The sequence below is a fragment of the Canis lupus genome, chromosome 3 (assembly GCF_003254725.2).
Source record: "Canis lupus dingo isolate Sandy chromosome 3, ASM325472v2, whole genome shotgun sequence".
NCBI classification, from domain to species: Eukaryota; Metazoa; Chordata; class Mammalia; order Carnivora; family Canidae; genus Canis; species Canis lupus.
The window spans coordinates 25,772,433-25,792,648 of NC_064245.1; the positions used below are offsets into that span (position 1 = coordinate 25,772,433).

Here is a 20,216-nt window from a genome sequence, read left to right on the forward strand (position 1 = left end):
AAAATTTTCTTTACACTTCGTAGCATTTAACAACAAAAATTTGTTGCTTTTGAAAGCCCTGCAATTGATTATATTAACTTATTTTAAAAAGTAATCATTCAGGCAGCCTGGGTGGCTCAGCGGTTTAGTGCCACCTTCAGCCCAGGGTGTGATCCTGGAGACCTGGGATCGAGTCCCACATTGGGCTCCCTGCATGGAGCCTGCTTCTCCCTCTGCCTGTGTCTCTGCCTCTCTCTGTGTGTCTCTCATGAATAAATAAATAAAATCCTAAAAAAAATTTTAAAGTAATCATTCAAAAATATATTTTGCATATATTATTTTTAAATATAATTTTTGTATGTGATTTTTTCACATCATCATCTAATGTAAGCATATATTCTATGTAGATTTACAGACTTCCAAAAATAAAACAAAATGTGATTTAAGTATACTGTAGTAGCCTATATTTATTGTAACATATATTTATCATAAAATGATTTGATCTTCTAAAATAACTATAATAATCACTTTTGCTAGATAACCTCAATCTCCATCAGAGTTATTATGATTATATTTATTGTACTGTTAAACCTAGGTTTGCTCTCTTACTATGCCAGGAAGCGGGTACATATTTGTCCTGTGCCTGTTGGCTAAATTGACATTTTTACACATCTGTCTATGTATCTCTTTCCTCACATGTTTTGTGATAGTCGTTTGACTGCACAAATATTTTTTCTCTCTTAATAATATCACAAATATATGCACAAGTTGAAAACTAAGCTTTCAGTCTTAAAATTAATATGATTTTAATTTAATAATCCTGGTGATGTTTTTCCTTCTTGATTTTGAAATCTGAGTTTCTTCAGGATGTGAGAGAGGTCTGCTGTGTAATTTTGTGTAGTGTGTGCACTGCACAAAGTTTCCCTCACTCAAGGGAGTCAGTAGGGTATTAAAATATAGCTTGTGTTCTACTTAGAAAGTCTATGAGTATCTGCCCAGCAGGGATGCCTTTTACTAATATGCACAGAGGTAACTTCATTGATGGGCAGTGGCCTTAATGTTAAATAAACATGAAACTGATCCAATATTCAAGGTTAGTTTAAACTTCAAGAAAATTTAAGGTGAAGTATGTGTGGTGTAGGAGGAATCATCCTAAACTCATTGCTATTCTGAGGCAGACCCACTTTCTTCTCAATTAAGTAAGCAATTCATATATTTAGAGAAAAAAACTATTTATCTTCCTGTCTCTTAGTTTCAACAGCTAATTGAAATAGCATTTGGGATGGAGAGAAGTGATGATCTTGCTTTCATTTGTGTCTTCAGTGCACTATTTTATCTCAACAAATCTTTCTAAAATACTGTTTTGCCAGATTATGTTATAATGTGAATATCTTTATCTTCTAAAATTCTTTTCTTTTGCTTTATACTTTTGAAGAAGTCACATTTCTATTTGCTTCTTGCTATATGCCTTTCAAATTCATTCAGGATTTCACTTTAAAATGGCATCTGGCTAGCAGCTCGAGATAACAGTTCTTTCAACTCTCTATTAAAATATCCATAAAGATACAGGAAAAAACAATTTTTTATAACACTGAAAACTGTGACAATCTTCCTATTGCCAGAATCTGGAAAGACTTTCTAGGATCTGCACTTCTGTTTAAACTGAATTATAAAAAGCACCATCGATAGTGCACCTTAACTATGTAAGCCTTCCCACCTAGAAGTAAGATTCTTCTTCCTCACGGTCAGCTCTACCAGCTATCCCTCTAATGCCTGTTGCAGGCAGCCAAGTGCAGTTCACACCACTGTCTGCCTTCAGCAGTATCTCCTTTTGCACACTCACCTGGAGATTCTATCCCCCAAAAGCTGCCTAGGAAGGTGAGCAGGATTTGGTATTGAGAATGGTGCATTGTACCGAGCAGTTATATTGTCCAGGTAAGAGGATTGGATAAAGGCAGAAATGAGAAAGTTTTGCATTCTGGTGACCTTTAGTTTCTATGTACTCTACCTCTTCAGAATTTCATGGACCCGAGCACTGGGGATAGGAGAGTGTACTGTAACAAGTCAGCCACTCTGCATTACTTTAGCCCCTGAGAAACACTAGGAATTAGGGTAGGAGGTGTGCATATGAGACCACCACGCAGTGGTCCTTGTGAGTGGCCATTTGACCAGCACACATGCAGTGAAGTAATAGAGTCGCAAACAATCCCTTGTGTTAATGTCTATCACATGTGGATCTGTCTCCCCCTCCCTCAAAGAAATGTGTGTAGGGAAAAAATGGGAAAGGCCACCAGCTTTCTCTTCAGAAAAAGAAAGGGGGTCATCATCCTGAGTTGAGAAAGACAAAACAGTCCTCTGAAGAAGGAATCATTTTGAGAACAAGAAAAAAAAATCATAAAAAACCTGATGACTTTCCGGCAAAAACATAGGGCTTACATGAAACAAACCAAAAGTATTAAAGAGGGATTTTCCCCCCTAATTACTGTTGATTATATCCTAGTGACAATTCATCTATACTGTTTTGATTTCCAAATTCCTAATACTTCTTGTCCATGTTTTTTAATTACAAACACTTTTTATTTTGTATCAGTACAGTAAGTCTCTGGCTCTTTAGGCCCCCATATTAAAGTAGTTGTTTGTTTTGTTTTTGCTGTTTCCAAATATGTTTCACATACTGGTTTTTATTCTTTTAAATGTTTACATCAAAATAACTTCAGATTTATAGTAGAGTTGCAAGAGTAGCTCAAAGAATTCCCATGTGCCCTTCACCCAGATTCCCAGGTATTAAAGTAATACCACATTTGCTTTATGATTTCTTCTCTCTGCATATACCTATTTTATCCTGAACCACTTGAGCTGTATTTGAGTTGCTGACATGATGATCCTTTACCCCCAAATACGTCAGTATCTATTTCCTAAAAGCAAATACATTATCTTTCATTACTACAATAAAAATCAAAATTAGAAAATAAACATTGATGAAATGCTATTTTCTAATCTGCAGACCTCACTCAGATTTCACCAGTTGTCCTTGCAATGTCCCTGGTATCAAAAGAAAATCCCAGTTCACTTGTCACATTTATCCATTGTGTCTTTTGTCTTTAATCTAGGACAGCTTCTCAACTTTTTTTTTTTTTTTGTCTTTCTTAACCTTGCAGGTTTGTTAAATGCAAATCAGTTATTTTGTAGAATATGCTATAATTTGTTTTTTTCTGATGTTTCCTCATGATTAGATTCAGGTAATACATATTTGGTAGGGATGCCACAGAAGTAGAATGTTGTGATTTTCTCAATGCACTATTTTAGGAAGTGTGTGATGGTGATTTGTCCTGTTGCTTGTAGAGTTAACTCTGATCCCTTAGTTAATGGTGGTGCTTATCAGGTTTCTCTACTGTAAAGTTGCTGTTTTTCCTCTTGTAATTATTAACTTGTGGAAACCTACACTGAAATGACTGTAAATATCCTCTTCTTCCTTATAATTTTGTCTGCTAGTATCCATTGATGACTCTTGCCCAAATCGTCTTTTGCTATGTTGGTTACCAAATGGCTGATTTCTAATTCTGTCTTTCCTTCTCCATTTTTTAGTTGAATCTCTACTATAACAAAGAGTTTTTCTTTCTTCTCCACCCATTCATTCATGTATATCAGATGTACTTATGGACTCTTATTTCATTCAATAGGTTTTTGATGCTAAAATCATTCCAAAAAAAATAAAAATAAAAATAAAATAAAATCATTCCAGATTTAGCCAGTAGGAACCCCTTCAAGCTGGATCATTTGTCCTTTTGACGTGTTCCATTATTCTTTGAACACTTGAGGCTCATCTAATATTTTCCCAGTGCTAGTCCTGACACAGCCATGTCTTTAAGAAGCCCTGGTTCCTTTTAGTGAAGAGTCATATTTAGAACCCATCAGAGTGATATGACTTCTAGAGCCTCTCAACCGACATAACTAGGATATAGATGTATGTTCATGCACATAACCATACACATCTATATCTTTCTGTATCTAATATATGTATTAAAACCATGAGTATATACCAGTGCTTCAGTTTCAGTCCAACACAGGGTTTATTTTAGACTTTCTACTTTCCACTTCTCTAAAAGCAAAAAATCTGCCTAACATTATGTACATTATTTATTTATTTGCTTCATCTTTATCAGTCCACAGTTGTGTCATGTAAAAGTATTTTAATCAGAAAAAAATTTTGGCACCCTTTTACATGGAACATAGAAGAAACATTTTTAAGGATAAATTCATTTTTTTAGTTCAGAATAGAAGAATGATTTTTACTTTTAACTTCCTTCACCCTGAGCATTACAATATTGGCCTTAGATTCTTATTTGGAAATTTATTTACAAACCCACCAATGATTGTTCCTTTTTTATATCTTTCAAAGGAACTGTGAACTTGGGTTTACTTTTATGGTACATTCTAATCATTAAGTAGCAAGCACTTTTATTGAAAGTATCTCAATTGTCTTTGTCTGGAGATAATTGATTACAGGGTATAGACAAACAACCAGACTCGTGTTGAGAGAATATCACTGGATTATGTATCTGAAAAGTCCAGATATAAATTAGTTTTAGGGCGTATTTGATTCCAAGGGTCCAGATAATGTCATCAGGACCTGGTCTCTATCACTTACCTTTGTTTTCCTTGACAATAAGGCTGTGTGGAAGTCCAGATTTATATCCTCAGAGATCTCATTTCAGCACAAAGCTTTATCACTTAAACACAGAAATTGGGAATAACTAACTGAACTAGATTTGTTTAGCTTGAGTCATACACTCATTTGTGAATTATGACCTGAGGTTACAAGCTCTTCAGTCTGGTCAGGGTCACACAGGCCCACTCCCCAAGCCCCACTCAAACCACATGTAAAAATAAGAGGTATGGTTCACCAAAGAAAATTCAAGGAATTGTTAGCAAAAGAGGGGTTAAGTAAAAGCTACAAATATCCAATATAGCATTGTATTTATCAACTCCCTAATATGACAGTAAAAACAAAGAAGAAATCCCTTTAAGAAAAAAAAACATGATAGTCTATCATAGTGATTAAGCCCAAGGGAAATACAAATATCTGTACAAATATATCCTCATTTTTTTTAAAAGCACTAAAAAGTAATAGAATATTTTCAACTTTACACTGGCATAGCTAATGTCTTGTCATTGCCCTCTTGGGGAGGTTTCTAGTAAGCCAGTGCTTCTAAGGTAGTTTTAAACTTCACAGTTGAAGAAAGCTACTTAACAAAAATGCTACTAACCATTTTTTAAAAAGAAACCAAAATCTCCAGCTACTCTACCCTTCCCTGCTACGGTACCACTGTCATGGACATTAGGAGTCAGAATATTTCAGAATATTTAATTTATTGGTCACGTCTCTTGAATTATCTGTCTAGCTTAACCAGACAGTATATATAGCCCTTAATTTTCTCATCTGACAAAGAATTCTTCTAATTCCATGATTCTGATCTTTTAGCTCCTTGATCTTGCTTATCTTCCATATCTGCATTTTCATCTTTCAGCTCATGTTAATGGATATTTTGTATGACGTCTGGAGAGGGGCAGGAGATTAATTACTTTGGGAGAATTTGGACACTAGAGGTGGAAAAAAGCTTGGACAAAAATAAAAGAAGAAATGCAGGAAATGCTTGGAGAAAAATTATTAGCTAGGGGGACAGATTGTCTGGGAAGGCATAGAAGGCAACAAAGCTGGCAGCCCGGGTGGCTCCGCACTTTAGCACCACCTTCAGCCCAGGGTGTGATCCTGGAGACCTGGGATCGAGTCCCACATCGGGCTCCCTGCATGGAGCTTGCTTCTCCCTCTGTCTGTGTCTCTGCCTCTCTGTGTCTCTCATGAATAAATAAATAAAATCTTAAAAAAAAAAAAAGCTATAAAGGGGAAATGAAGGCCATGAGGTGGTCAGGGCTTTTGAATAGAGAAATCTGAACTGTGTCATCTGTGTGGAAGAGAGCTATATTTTAGCCATATATAAAATGGATGTAATAGGGAAATGAAGTTAGGAGATTATAGAAATGGCTTTATAAAATGTTATCAGAACCTGAGGTAGAGTGGTAATCAAAGGAATGATGGGGACGCATTTCACACATAGAATCAAAAACATTTGCTGACCTTACATTTAGGGATAAAGAGAAAGAAAAAGGGGAGGGTGATATCATGTCTTTGAATCCAGGTATCAGAGAGAATAGTAATAACACAAACTCAGCTAGAAATATAAAAGAAAAGGTTTAGAGGGTAGTGAGCTTTGTTTTGAAATCTTTCGCTTGATCTAATAGAATACTAGATCATTTTCTAGCATAAAATGGAAATGTAGTCAGTTGAAGTTTTATCTCTAGTCCTAATCTCTAATAAATTCTTGATGTATATTTCTAAATATCTGTTGATCAGATCTACCTCAACGTCTATCAGTGCCTTCAAATTCAACATGTTGGATATTTCCCCAGACTTGTCCCCTTTCCTGAATTCCCTATGTATAAATTAGTAGCACCATTATTCACCCACTCACCAAGCTGGAAACCTAGGAATTGCCTTAATTTTGGCCTTCTCTTGTCCACCACACCTAATTTGTCACCATGCCCTGCCAAGGACGTTTGTGAAAAGTCTTTCAAATCTTCTTACTCCAATTTACCTTGATCAGCACTGCCTAGAACACTATCATCTCTTGCCTCAACCTTTTGCAATAGACTCCTAACTTGTATTCATATTCCATGTTACGTCTAGGGTTATCTTACTAAAATATAAATTTGAACATGGTCTCTCTAAAACCAGTGACTCCATATTTACTACAGCAGAAACTCATTTACAGTCTGACCATATATGCTTATCATTTATTTCAATTTCCTTTAAGTACCACACTGTACCAGCTGTATATGATTATGTACCATTTCCCTAATAAACTATATACTGTCATTTTCTTTTCTTCTTCTTTCTTTCTTTTCCTTCCTTCCTTCCTTCCTTTAAGGTTGATCCTTCTCTTTGTCTTTCTGGTGGTCACTTATTCTCTGTAAGTCGGTTACCCAGCTCAAATGTCTTCTGTACCCACATAATTCTTCTAACTATATTGTTATATTTTCTGTCTCTCACACTAGGCTGTCAGATGCTACTGGTAACATTCAAGAGCACAGGTTTAGTAAAGTGCTGCTAGGCGTAGAAACCTAAATGTTCTTTTTCTTTTAATGAGAGCATGGAAGAATTTGAAGTAGAAACAATGAGTATAAGTCAAAATTAAAGAACTTTGACAGGACACTAATGGAAAGCAATTGAACTAGATGAGGTAATAAATTTAGTATTTTTATTTATTTTTATATTATTATTTCTTAAAGATTTTATTTATTTATTCGTGAGAGACACACATACAGAGAGAGGCAGAGACACAGGCGGAGGGAGAAGCAGCCTCCATGCAGGGAGCCCAATGTGGGACCCAATCCCGGGACTCCAGGATTACGCCCTGAGCCGAAGGCAGATATGCTTAACCACTGAGCCGCCCAGGCTTCCCAAATTTAAGTATTTTTAAGTGTTTATTGTATTTAACTGTGTTTGAAAGAATCACGAAGAGGGAGAAATTTAAAAAGGAGCAAGGACTTAGGAGAATGAGGTGGTTGGAAGGAACTAGCTCTGGAAACAAACAGAAATAATATCTTTTTTCCACCTGGATGAATGGATAAAAATTTTAATTATAAATATGGAGTGTTGAGTTGAAGATGAAGGTGTATAGCAAGAATTTGATAGCTTTAATATATGACAACAGGGCAGACTAGCAACTCAGGATGTTATAATCACCATGAGAGCCCTCTCACAAAAGTCAATTGTTAATTATGCAGGATTTTTTGAGCTAATTGTTAAATCATTGGTAGCTTGAAATCTTCCATGTGGGACTATTCACACCACATAAATTGGCAAATGCTACAGATCGGGACTTTTTTCTCCCAGAGTTTGTTGAGTTTACTGCTACACCACTAAAATGCTTCAGGGCTTCCATGAAAGCCAAGCCAAAATGCTTCCAGATATTAGTGAAGACTAGGTTGAAATAGGAGAACATGATTGTATGTTGGGACTTGTCCCTTGCTTTGTATTTCTCTCCTGGAAATCTCTACTATGAAACAGAAAAGGTGGTTAGGGGGTGATCAAAGAGATGGAAATTAAAAAAGTAGGCTTTAGGATAATGAATTTAAAATATTGGAGAGAGAAACAAAATGCTGACAGTGGCATGGGGAGGGGCAGAGGCATTTTAGTAGGAAACTAATAGGGAAATAATGGACTTAATAAACATGGAGAAATTGTGTTGGAAGGAGATTCTGATTGGAATATAAAATAATATCTGTGAGTGTCCTAAGGAATAAGAAGGATGTCAGGCAAGAGAGTCATTTAGATCTCTGTGTAAAGAGTTCTAGGATGTAGCCATATGCACAAATGGAGGAGAGGGAAGAATATTGTAAAGTGAAGGAAGGTGGCGAAGTATAAATTCCAAAGATTTATTTGAATTCAGAGCTTGAACTCCTGCAGGGCTTAAATTCACGACCCTGAGATCAAGAACTGAGCTGAGATCAAGAAGTCAGATGCTTAACCACCCAGGCGCCCCTAAGTTCCAAAGATTTAAAGAATGGTTAGATCATATTTTGAAGTTGATAAAGAATGATGGCATGCAAGAGAGAGAGGCAGAAGAACATAGACCCGATGTTAAAGTTATAAGGAGATGAAAACTGGAGCCAAAAGATAAGTTTGTGATTTGGAGAGAGCAAATGCACATATTTAAAATAATAAGAAGCAGGGATTCCTGGGTGGCGCAGCGGTTTAGCGCCTGCCTTTGGCTCACGCACGATCTTGGAGACCCGGGATCGAATCCCACATCGGGCTCCCGGTGCATGGAGCCTGCTTCTCCCTCTGCCTGTGTCTCTGCCTCTCTCTCTCTCTCTCTCTCTCTCTCTCTCTCTCTGTCTCTGTGACAATTATAAATAAATAAAAATTAAATTAAATTAAATTAAATTAAATTAAATTAAATTAAATTAAAAAAATAATAAGAAGCAGAAGATGGATGGATGGTAGATCATGAACTAAAAGGGGCCCAGGAGAGCAAAGTTGTATTCAGCCACTGAGTTTAGTAAATGTACTGGCCATCAAGATCTCAGTACCCCGGCATGCCTGGGTGGTTCAGCGGTTGAGTGTCTGCCTTGGGCTCAGGAAAGGATCCTAGAGTTCCAGGATGGAATCCGACATCAGGGCTCCCTGCAGGGAGCCTGCTTCTCCCTCTGCCTGTGTCTCTGCCTCTCTCTGTGTTTTTCATGAATAAATAAATAAAATCTTAAAAATCTCAGTACTGCTAGTAGAAGTAATCCTCATCATTAGTGATGCTGGATAGGTTGGTAATGGCCATCCACAGGGCTGAATTACCCGTAGGCAGACCAAGCAGGGGCCTCGGAGGCATGTGGTCTGTGCTTAAAGCTAAGCATGGACACCAAACAAGGAGAGAATTTTCAGATAATATTAAATATTTCCTCTCAAAGAATTATTCATCAAAGGAAAATCATAACTTTGTTATACTTCCTTCTTGCTTTATAGTTTCATATTATTTTTATGTTTAATTATATGGAAGGTGTTGAGATAGAGTGAGGGTTTAGAGTAAAGATATTATCATCTTTTCACTACTCTATTGGTCCATTTCTGGCTGTCTGCCTCAAAGAATGTAGTAGTTTATTGGCCTTTTCCAGAATAATGCAAAAATATCTCCTCTGGATGTGCAGAATTTTCATGCAAGTGAACTAGTGAGCTACTGTGAAAAAAGAAAATATTTGGATTTAGCTCTCTTTATTAATATTCCACACTCAAGGGCTTAGTTTTAAGTATCTGTTTTATAGTTTTCATTTCTTAAATTATGACAACAATGTTGTATTAATGCTCTGTAATCTCTAGAAAAGAGTTTGGTTAAGAGCTTGATTTAGAAGAGAAAGAATTTGTTACCCGTCTGATCTATACAAATTATCTTTTTACATTTATTTATGTATTATATTATTTTCTCGTAGCTAATTAGAAAAGAAAGGGGGAAACATGAGGTCTGCAGATAAAGTATTGACCCATACCACATGAATGTAGTAGCCTAAAACCTATCTTAAAAATAACAATAATGTACTCCAGAATGCACATAAGTTAGGAGTTGCATCTGTAAAAGCTATTAATTTGAAAACTCTGGTTTCTGGTTTTTAGCTGCACAAATATATATCTTTCTAATTACAGAATAAGTGCCATTAGTATCAAGCAGTGAGTACAGCTGCCCTGAAACCAGTATAACTTGAGGCTGTAATTCCATCTAAATTCCTCTTGACCTAAATCCACTCTTTTTTATAAATTTAAATTTATGCTGCATTTATTCATTTTTCTAGCACTCTACAGTTATAAATGCCTTTATTCTTCAGCATCCTTTGTGATACATTTTAAAACTTGATAAAAGTCAGAAAATAGTTCATTTTAGGTAAGTCTCCATACTGTCACATGAATCAAAATATATATTTCTTTGTCCTGTTCACATTCCAGATACCATACTCTTCAGCATCTCCTGGGAATTATGTAGTAAGTACATTTGGGATTGTTTGCTCATAAGATTTGATGTTATGTTTTATTTGGGCAATGAAATAGTTGTCCAGATGTTAAGAAGAGCCCCTGTGTATTGGCCAAGAAGTGAACATCTGATATGTATTGAGTTTTTCGTCTGCCAACCTCACTACATATGTTGATATTCATTAGTGAAACAGTTATCAATCTGGCCAAAATTGCCCTGAGTACTGTGTTTTACTACAGCATATGTTTCTGTAAACCAATACAATACACTGTGTCCAATCATGAAGAAAGCCATCCCGAGTTACACAATGATAAGCTTGAATTTGCAGTTCTCCCGAAGAATAATCTACATCCCTTCCCTCACTCCACTCACCACACTCAAAGTTTAGGAAGACATTAAACTTTTTCCCCCAATCATAAAGAGAATCAGAATAATGACTAGTGATTGGGAGTGAGTGGGGAGGCGGGGGGAGTTTTAAGGGATTTTTTCTTAAAAGAAAAGAATTAAGAAATTGAAAACACTTATTTTTCTTCTTACTATTATTTAGTACATGTTAAAATTTTCCACTAATTCATACACACGTCAAGTCAAATTAACAGGTCTTACACGAGTTCTTGAACTTTCAAATGACTTTTTCACCATCATCACATTATAATCCTTGCTGCGTCTCGGGGTGGCCATGGAAGATAAATTGTTATAATATTTAGGAGTAAATGCCTACCAGAAGAGCAAAGATAAAATGATAAAAAGGAAAATCTTTCCTAAAGAAATTTTGGAGGTGGTGGCTAACTGGGGTGGGAAAAAATAGGAGGTCTGAAGATCGATGAGCATTTTACTCTCCGTAGAAATAATGTTTTATGAGCGTAGTAAAAAGCACACACTGTTTTTGGATCTGTGAACTTAGGGCTCAATGTCCTCTTATGCTGTACAAACTAAGAAAGCCTCACTTTTTTCACATTCACTATGAAGCAAAAATGAAAGTAAGAAGATGTGGGTAGAACCTGTTTTTTTTTCCTAAATCACTTGAGAATAAGCCTAATATATAGTTTTATGAATTTATTTGAAAGGAAATTTAAATTATTTTTTAAATAGTATATATATCATTTGAAATAATTAGTGGGCTGTGTCTATACATTCAGAATGAAGTACAAATGTATCCACTTAGTAATTTATCCAGATTAATTACTGTACATCTGAAAAATTCTAAAACCCTTTGCCAGAGTTATCCATTTTGGTTGTCTGAAATAACTGAATTAACCTTAGAATCACCTAATTTCCATTTCAGATCGATTAGTAACCCACAGCATTAGTCAGCACTGCCTCCCATTTCTAATTGTTGTGATAGCAGAAGGTTCAATGCTCTGGAAGTGTAATAGTTGATACCAAAAGAGAAAGAAATAGCATCAGTGTATTTTTTTAAACATATGAATATCTTTGAGTTTTTAGCTTTCTATAAAAAAATCATGATACAAAACATAAGAAAATTATAATAAACTAAATCACAGATACACATGAATGATTCTGTTTTATGGATTTGTAAAGGCCCCAATAAATGGTTTCTCCTTAACCTCATTATACCTGATGTGATTAAGTCATGAATAATAAATCAGTGTTAAAGGCTCATTGTTTTTGGAAACTTGTCAAAACAGTCTCAACATATTTAAGCTAAATTATATTTGCATAATGTTGAAATGATTGTACATTCAAAGAAAATAAATTATGGAGAAAATATATTTCCTTTGTGATTTTCAAATTGGATTATTATAGATAAGTCTAACTTTTCTTCTGTTTTTCCTTATATTGTTTCATGAAATGCCTTATTTTTACTGAAATTTTGTATAATTATTTAGGGTCCTCCAGGAGGTGGAGGGCCACCAGGAACACCCATCATGCCTAGTCCAGCAGGTATTGTAATCACACTAGCCACATGGGCATTTGATTATTAGAATAAATTACAAAATACAAAAATTGTTATGATGGAAGGTTAGTAGTATTCATTATCTCATTGATGGTAACAGAAATAGATGACAGGGAGCAAGTGGGAAGAAACAGGGTTCTTCAATAACTATCGTCCAATTACTTTAAGCATGTAGAAAATTCCTGTTGTGTGGGTAGCAGATACAATCAGGATGCAAATGGTGTTAATCTATATGAATTGCCCAATAATTTATCTGACAAAAAGATTCCTTGAGACTGTGAAAAAAAAATCTAAATCTCACAACTTAAAAAATTCTGCATAAGTGACACATGAAATATACATAGATCCATTAGGTTTAATCAGACCCACCATTATCTTACCAACATGGCTGTAGATATGCTTACACATCTGTATGTATATATATTAGCTAAACGTCACTATGTAGTGGAAGGAGTATTTTTTTGTTTTAATCTTGGTAAACTAAAATGTCTCAATATTTCTATAATCATTTCATAGGAAGATTTTAAATAGCTTTGTCCTTTCTTTTTGAGACTTTATTATAGACTATTAAATGTGTTGTTTCTTGAAGACTGTAATGGTAGGAGTTTACTGTGGTACAGCCCTCCTAAAATGGCTCTAACAACACCTATCAAGTGCCATAAAAAAGTTCACACCACTTGCCTCTATAATCCTTCTATGAGAAATGATTAGAGACACAACCTAAGATTTATATAGAGGGATACTCATTTGTTGTGGTTAATACTAAAATAGCAGATATAACCTTCAAACCTAATGCAATTTTAGTGAAGTTAAATTAGTTTTTATGGAATACTATGTAGTCATTAAAATTATTATCAAAGAATTTTTAATAACGTGGAGAATAAATGTTCATGATTCAGTACAATATGATCCCAATTTTATTTTAAAAAATATATAAAACAGAAACGTAGAAAGTAGAAAACAAAGAAATAGGCTAGGACAGTGTTAACTTTTGGGTAATAAAATAGATGGGAAAGTTTTATAATTAGGAAAAATTTTTAATCATGTTGCACTGTTCAATCCATATGTTCTTAGCTGGATTGTTGAAATCTAAGATGTATGGGAGCTTGAAATTAAATATCACTAATCCTACCAATAAATAGTCATTTTTAAGTTTTGAGTCTTTAATTTTGAAAAACCATCAATCTGATAATTAACACAAAATTTTGCTTTGCTTCACTAACTCTTTGGATATTATCATAAACATTTCATGGATTTCTGTCCTCAGAACATCTTCACTGAAGTGAAACAGAGTTCATTCAAGATGGAATTATGTGAATTGAACATCTTGCCCACATTTGCATTCTTGTATGGTGAAATTAATGTTTAGTTTATGAAGATAGCATATGATTAATAACCACTGCACTACAATTTAAGAGAAATTTTTTGGAGAAACCACTAAACTTTGCAGTTGATATGTAATCTGAATACACTTTATCCTCTCAAGCCAGAAATTGCACCAGTATGTCTTCCTAGCCTTGTGCATACTCCTGCGGATGCATCCTTTTCACAGTCATTCCTCCAATATGAAGCCAATACCCTCCCCGCAAAAAATAGGTTCCAGAATCTATAAAGTTTTTCTGTATATAAAAAGATGTCAGATGTATTCTAGAAAATGCCAACCTTATTCCTCTCCATGTTTTTTAGATGAAATTACGTTTTTGATTGGTATTAAAAGCAATACATTTATTTTTCCTTTTGCATATTTAAAATATACAGCACATTTCCTTTCCAAATTAATTACTAAAATCAGTTAAATAAAATTAGTAAGGCTAATAAAGATGAAAAGCCATTTGAAGATTTCCTATGTTTAAGAAGCAATCCAGGATTTCTGAAAGATACGTTTTTATAGGATTAAAGTATATCCCATTAGTTAAATCTCAGTCAGCAGATATTTATTGTGTGTGGCACACAGTATAAGACATGGTCCCTTTCCTTCTCTCAATGAACTTATTATAGCCTTGTTGGAAGCAGGACAAGAATAAGACAAAACATTAACTAGAATGCAAAGGAGAATTCAATGATGGGAGAGCATTCATGAATTTGGAAATAGCAGAAAACAAAATTTCATGTAAGAGGTAACATTTGCAGTGGATCTGGAGTCGTGAGTAGAATTTCAGTAGATCAAGGCTGGGAAGAAGATACTTGGAGGAAGTAAGAACAAAAATACAGAGATTCAGAAGGTTGGTCATATGCAGGAAAGAACAAGCAGCTTGGGTTGACAGGAGTATAATGGACGTAAGGATGTAAAAATAGCTAAGGCCACATGAGTCGATGGGGACCTTAGTACAAACAAGATCTGAGGTGGGCATCTCAGCATTTTCAGCGGAATGATCTATTAGTCTAGATGGGAAAATAATATTTAGATTCATGAATCACTGTACACTAACAACCAATAAACAACATCTAACTTACTCTCTAAGTAGTACACACTAAAATAATAAACTTTTTAAGATCTACTAAGCAATCTCAAAATAAAAGGAAAAGGAGTTGCCCATTTCTTGCTCTAAGGTTTATTGCCATGAGAAAGCAAATGATTTTTATCTCCTGCCTTGTATCAGTACAAGAAATTTGAAACATATTCTTTTTCAGAATAGTGAGGCTTAATACATTATATTTAAGAAAACTATAATTATGAGGAAATAGAAAACCATTTCCTGAATGTAAAATATTTGGCCTTTCACTCTAGGTAATACATGATAAAAACACATGTACTCAGAGACTTAATTAGAAATAGCTCATAGATATGAAATGTAAATTTTTAAAAATATAAAATGTTACATATTTTATATGGATATATACTATAGTCATTTTTACTATAATGTATCAAGAATAAAATGAATGAAAAAAATTTTATTAAAAGTCATACTGGAAGAAGCTGACTTTTACTTCAAGCAAGAGAAATTGTCATTCCAATTGTATAGTCTTATCCTATTCTCTTTCGTTTAGAATGAAGCCAGGATATTGCACCAGCTATTAATCATTATAAGATAAATAAACTATTTTTAAAATTGGTGTATAAGAAGCCTAAGGAAATAATGAAAAGCTACTGAATCTGAATTTTAAGAGATTTTTTTGTTATACTTGTACATATAAATTGTTTAGTGAAATCTAAAAGTATCCATTTTTTTTTAAAAGACAGACTTTCCTGTAATTTTTTAGATTTTTAAAGTAATGCTCCTTCTGACCTGAATTATTCAAGGGATTACTCCTAATATAGTAGGTAAATATTCCCATTTACAACCTCAGAATGATAATTTCTGAGTTGGAAAATGACTTACAAGTATTTGTTTCTGAACGTTAGTAATGACTATTTCAAGTGCTAGCTATTAATATGTATATGAATGTAGATCATCTTTGATTATTACTTTGTGTTGACTTGGGTGATAATTATAAAGAAAGATGTTAATTAAGTAATATTTTGTTTCAGATTCAACCAACTCTGGAGACAACATGTATACTTTAATGAATGCAGTACCTCCTGGACCTAACAGGCCTAATGTAAATATGAATTTTTAATAAATTTTCTAATGTATTTGAAGGCTCAAACTAAGTGCACTCCATTTCCTAGGTACCACTTAAGCTTTCTATTTTCCAGAAACTTATCAGATATCCCCAAAAATCAAATCCTTTCTATGTTCTGGGTTAAAAAAAAAACATAATACATAAAATGTATAACAAAAGATTTTGTAGCAATCCCTAAGTACCACTTAAGCTTTCTATTTTACTACCCAGAAACTTATTAGATACCGAAAAAAATCAAATCCTTTCTATGTTCTGGGTTAAAAAAAAACATAATACAAAAAATGTATATAACAAGGGATCCCTGGGTGGCGCAGCGGTTTGGCGCCTGCCTTTGGCCCAGGGCGCGATCCTGGGGACCTGGATCGAATCCCACGTCGGGCTCCCAGTACATGGAGCCTGCTTCTCCCTCTGCCTGTGTCTCTGCCTCTCTCTCTTTCTCTCTCTCTCTCTCTGTGACTATCACAAATAAATAAAAATTAAATAAATAAATAAAACATTTTTTTAAAAATGTATATAACAAAAGATTTTGTATCAGTATAACTTAAATGTAAAGCTGAACCTAATCAATTATAAAATGTTGGTGTGTAGTTTTATCTCAAATTTTACATACTTATTAATACTATTTAAAAATGATAGGTAATATATAATCATTTATACTAACCTCAGTTTTAGCATCACCAATTTTTTCATTATGGTTGTTTCTTTTATCCTGATAAACTTGAAATAAATTAGGAAGTTGGATATACTTGTTTTTCTTTAGAGTTTTGAAATCTGGAATTTAAATATGGAAATGAGGCAGTTCTACATAAAGAATTTGGGTGTTCTTAATAAAGCATATGGTTGTGATTTTTCCACACTTAGAAAAGTATTAATTTATAAGACCTACATATTAACAAAAATATAACAGGATGGTTAATACGCAGATATATGAATATAAGATTGCCAGGATTAAATAAAAATAAGAATTCCACAAAAAAGGAATTTTCCATAATTATGCCAAAAAACAGGAATGAAATAATTATTATAATTAAGCTTCCTAGCAGTAAAGGCAACAAATCCAACCACTATAGTATGATACTTGAAATATGGCCAGTCCAAATTGAAGTTTGTTGGGACACCTGACTGGCTCAGCAGTTGAGCCCCTGCCTTTGGCTCAGAGCGTGATCCCAGATTCCCAGGTTCGAGTCCCGCTCGGGCTCCTTGCTTGGAACCCTCTGTCTGTGTCTCTGCCTCTCTGTGTCTCTCATGAATAAATAAATAAAATCCTTTAAAAAAATTGAGGTTTGAGGTTTGTTGTAAATATAAAATGTGCACTAGACTTTGAGGAGTTAGTATGAAAAAAATAATGTAAAGTTTTTCATTAAAATTTTCATACTGACTGCATGTTGAAATGATCATTTTGAGGAGTTGGATAAATAAAATATATTATTAAAATTAACTTGACCTGTTTCTTTTTACTTTTTAAAGATAGCTGCTAGTAAATCTAAATTTACTTACATAAGTTTGCATTTGCAGCTTGCATATTATTTCTGTTAAGCAATACTGCCTTCAGTTATCACTCTTCTCTTTATATAATCAAATAAATTGGCTTTCAGGAAAAAAGAAACAATTTCCTGTCAATAATGTCTGAAAGGTTTTTCCATAGCACTCTTAACAAACATTGAATAGAATAACGAACAATGCTATTTTAGAAATTCAGCAAAAACATAGAAAACCTCTTCATAGTACAATTTCATATCTTAGAACTTGATATTTGATATGGAGGGAGTGAGAGAGGAAACCCAGAGCCTATGGTACTGAAGACATATCTGTGGGCAGCTAAGCCGACATCATCCAAGTATGTCCCATTCTGGTCCTTTAACTCGATACAAAGATAAGAGATCCAAGAAAAGTAGAAGCTGAACATGTCACTTTTTCAAATGTCATTCATCTCTGCCAGAGGTAGTAAAAGCAAATGCCTGCTAAGGGCTAGCACTGCAGTTTTATGTGCTTCAAGCATATATACCAGTAGTCTTCATAACTTATGAAAACACTGTAGGACCCAGATAAAAGGACCAAACCAAGTTAGTTCAGGGGGTTTTGGCCTTACCAGCACAAATTTCTCAGCCCAGATCTAAACTATGGTTTTGGCAAAAGCTGAATAAAATAGTAAGTTCAAAGTTAATTTCTTTAAGCTACTGTTTGAGGTGTGTTTGTGTGTATTCATTCTAAGTTGTTTACTGAAAATCCGTCTGTGTACTTTAAGCAACAAAATTTTAGGCAACAGAATTGGCATTATATCTTGGGAAAATGTATAAGCATGTAGTTTTATGATCCCAGTGATGGAAAGCCATCTTACCTCCAAACAAATAGAGATAGGTAGATATAGAAACAGATTATAGATTATATACAGTTACATGTCTGCTGAGGACAGTTGTTTTTCTCCCAAAATCCTGTGTGATTAATAAACACCACCACCCCATCTACACACATAAATACACACATACACACACACCACATTCAGTATTCTGTACCATACAACATGGAAGAGATGCTTTTGGCATGGGAAATTTTAAGAGCAAGTGTTTTTCAATAGGCTCTTTTAACTGTAAACGTAAGATAATTATAGATAACTTGTTTTCAGACTGGGTTTAGATTTCCTCAGGAGTATTCCGAGGAGATAAGGAAAAAGACTGAATGGGCAGGCCATGGCCTCTCCACGTGCTCTGCCACAGTATGTCAGTTCACCTCTGTTTTGTGCTGGGCTTCCAACTGAAAATAAAATAATCCCACTACTTTAAAGAATGTTAACTATAACTGCTGTAGAATGTCCAATTGTCATTGAACTGACATAGTTGAGACTGCCAAGAATTAACTATATTGAACTGTCCCCAAGGAGCTAAATGTATTTAACCTGCAAGATGAAATTATTTATTATGTTCGTTTGAACAAAGATAGATTGTCTGCTAAGAAAAATGTTAATGTTGGCATAAAAATGTTAAATTATTCTTATTAATAAGCCAATACTTTTAGCAGCTTCTTAAGAATCATCTCTAGTTTATAATAGTAAAATCTGTCAAGAGCATAGAAGAGAATGCTTATCTTCTCATTTGCACTGAAATGTATGTGCTTTCTAGTTGAGAATATCTGCAGAGAAATCGGGATAGGAATGAGGATTAGCCTAAAGATGGTATGAAGGAAGTAGGGCAGTCCAGTTTGAGAATCTATAAGGCTGGAAAAAACCTCCATTACTTGAAAATGAAAATAAGTTGTGGCATTATCTTCTAATGTTAAAGATAGGTATTGTAACATTGAGATAAACAGTTGTTTTCAACGTGGTCATAGTAATTTTCTTCATTTTTTAAATAGTTTCCAATGGGCCCCGGGTCAGATGGCCCCATGGGTGGATTAGGAGGAATGGAGTCACATCACATGAATGGCTCTTTAGGTAAGGATATTGAGTTTAATGTTTAGAAATCAAAACAAAACCTTAATTCTACATAGTGGATATTGCAGTTTGCAAAGTGCTTTTGTACACAGGAATTTATTTTAAAATATTTCAACTTTCACTGACTATTTTACAGTATATTAGTCATGATGACAGGAGATCATTTGAAAATCAGAAGTGTCAAATTGTTCTTAGTTCTTATTCACAAGTGTTTAATATATCAAAATCTGAGTGTTTTTGGGTAAAAGAGATACTGCTGTTCTGGGCACATAATCATACATCCCCCACCTGGAGGACTACAGTATCTTCCCAACTGGTTTGTCTCCAAAGGTCTACAGACACAATCTCAGAGGAATTTATGTTCTCTGCAAGAATTTCTTAAGTTTGTTTTTGTTTTCTAATGTTTATCTCTTTTAAAAACAAAATTGGCAATCATATTCTGAATAATCTGAACAATTCTCTTAATTTAAGAGAGAACATTGGCACATACTCTGCATTCGTGATGAAGCTGAGTTCTAGGACTGTGACTAATGGTTGGAAACATACTTCATAAACGATGCTTTCTTACCAAATGAAGCCAAATATCTTCAAGATGAACAAAAAGTTTCACTATAGTGAGGAATAGAGATAAGTGGCACCCACCTGACTAGGCCACACGGTACACTGTATGTACAGGCAGACCAAATGCAAAACCAAAACCAAAAATGTATTGGTTTATGCATTTATTTTATCTTTTATATGTTTAAATAACATT

At 34.4% G+C, this 20,216-nt stretch overlaps 1 protein-coding gene across 10 annotated transcripts in view; it reads left to right on the forward strand.

The window, feature by feature from the left end:
- The window catches only part of SSBP2 (single stranded DNA binding protein 2), a 300,014-nt gene that overhangs the window by 263,449 nt on the left and 16,349 nt on the right, over positions 1-20,216 (forward strand). For all 10 annotated transcript variants that reach the window (XM_049108316.1, XM_049108320.1, XM_049108317.1 and 7 more), the window contains 4 exons: positions 10,529-10,564; positions 12,404-12,458; positions 15,941-16,011; positions 19,384-19,462. In XM_049108316.1, the coding sequence (XP_048964273.1) occupies positions 10,529-10,564; positions 12,404-12,458; positions 15,941-16,011; positions 19,384-19,462 (241 nt within the window). The remainder of the gene's footprint in view (positions 1-10,528; positions 10,565-12,403; positions 12,459-15,940; positions 16,012-19,383; positions 19,463-20,216) is intronic.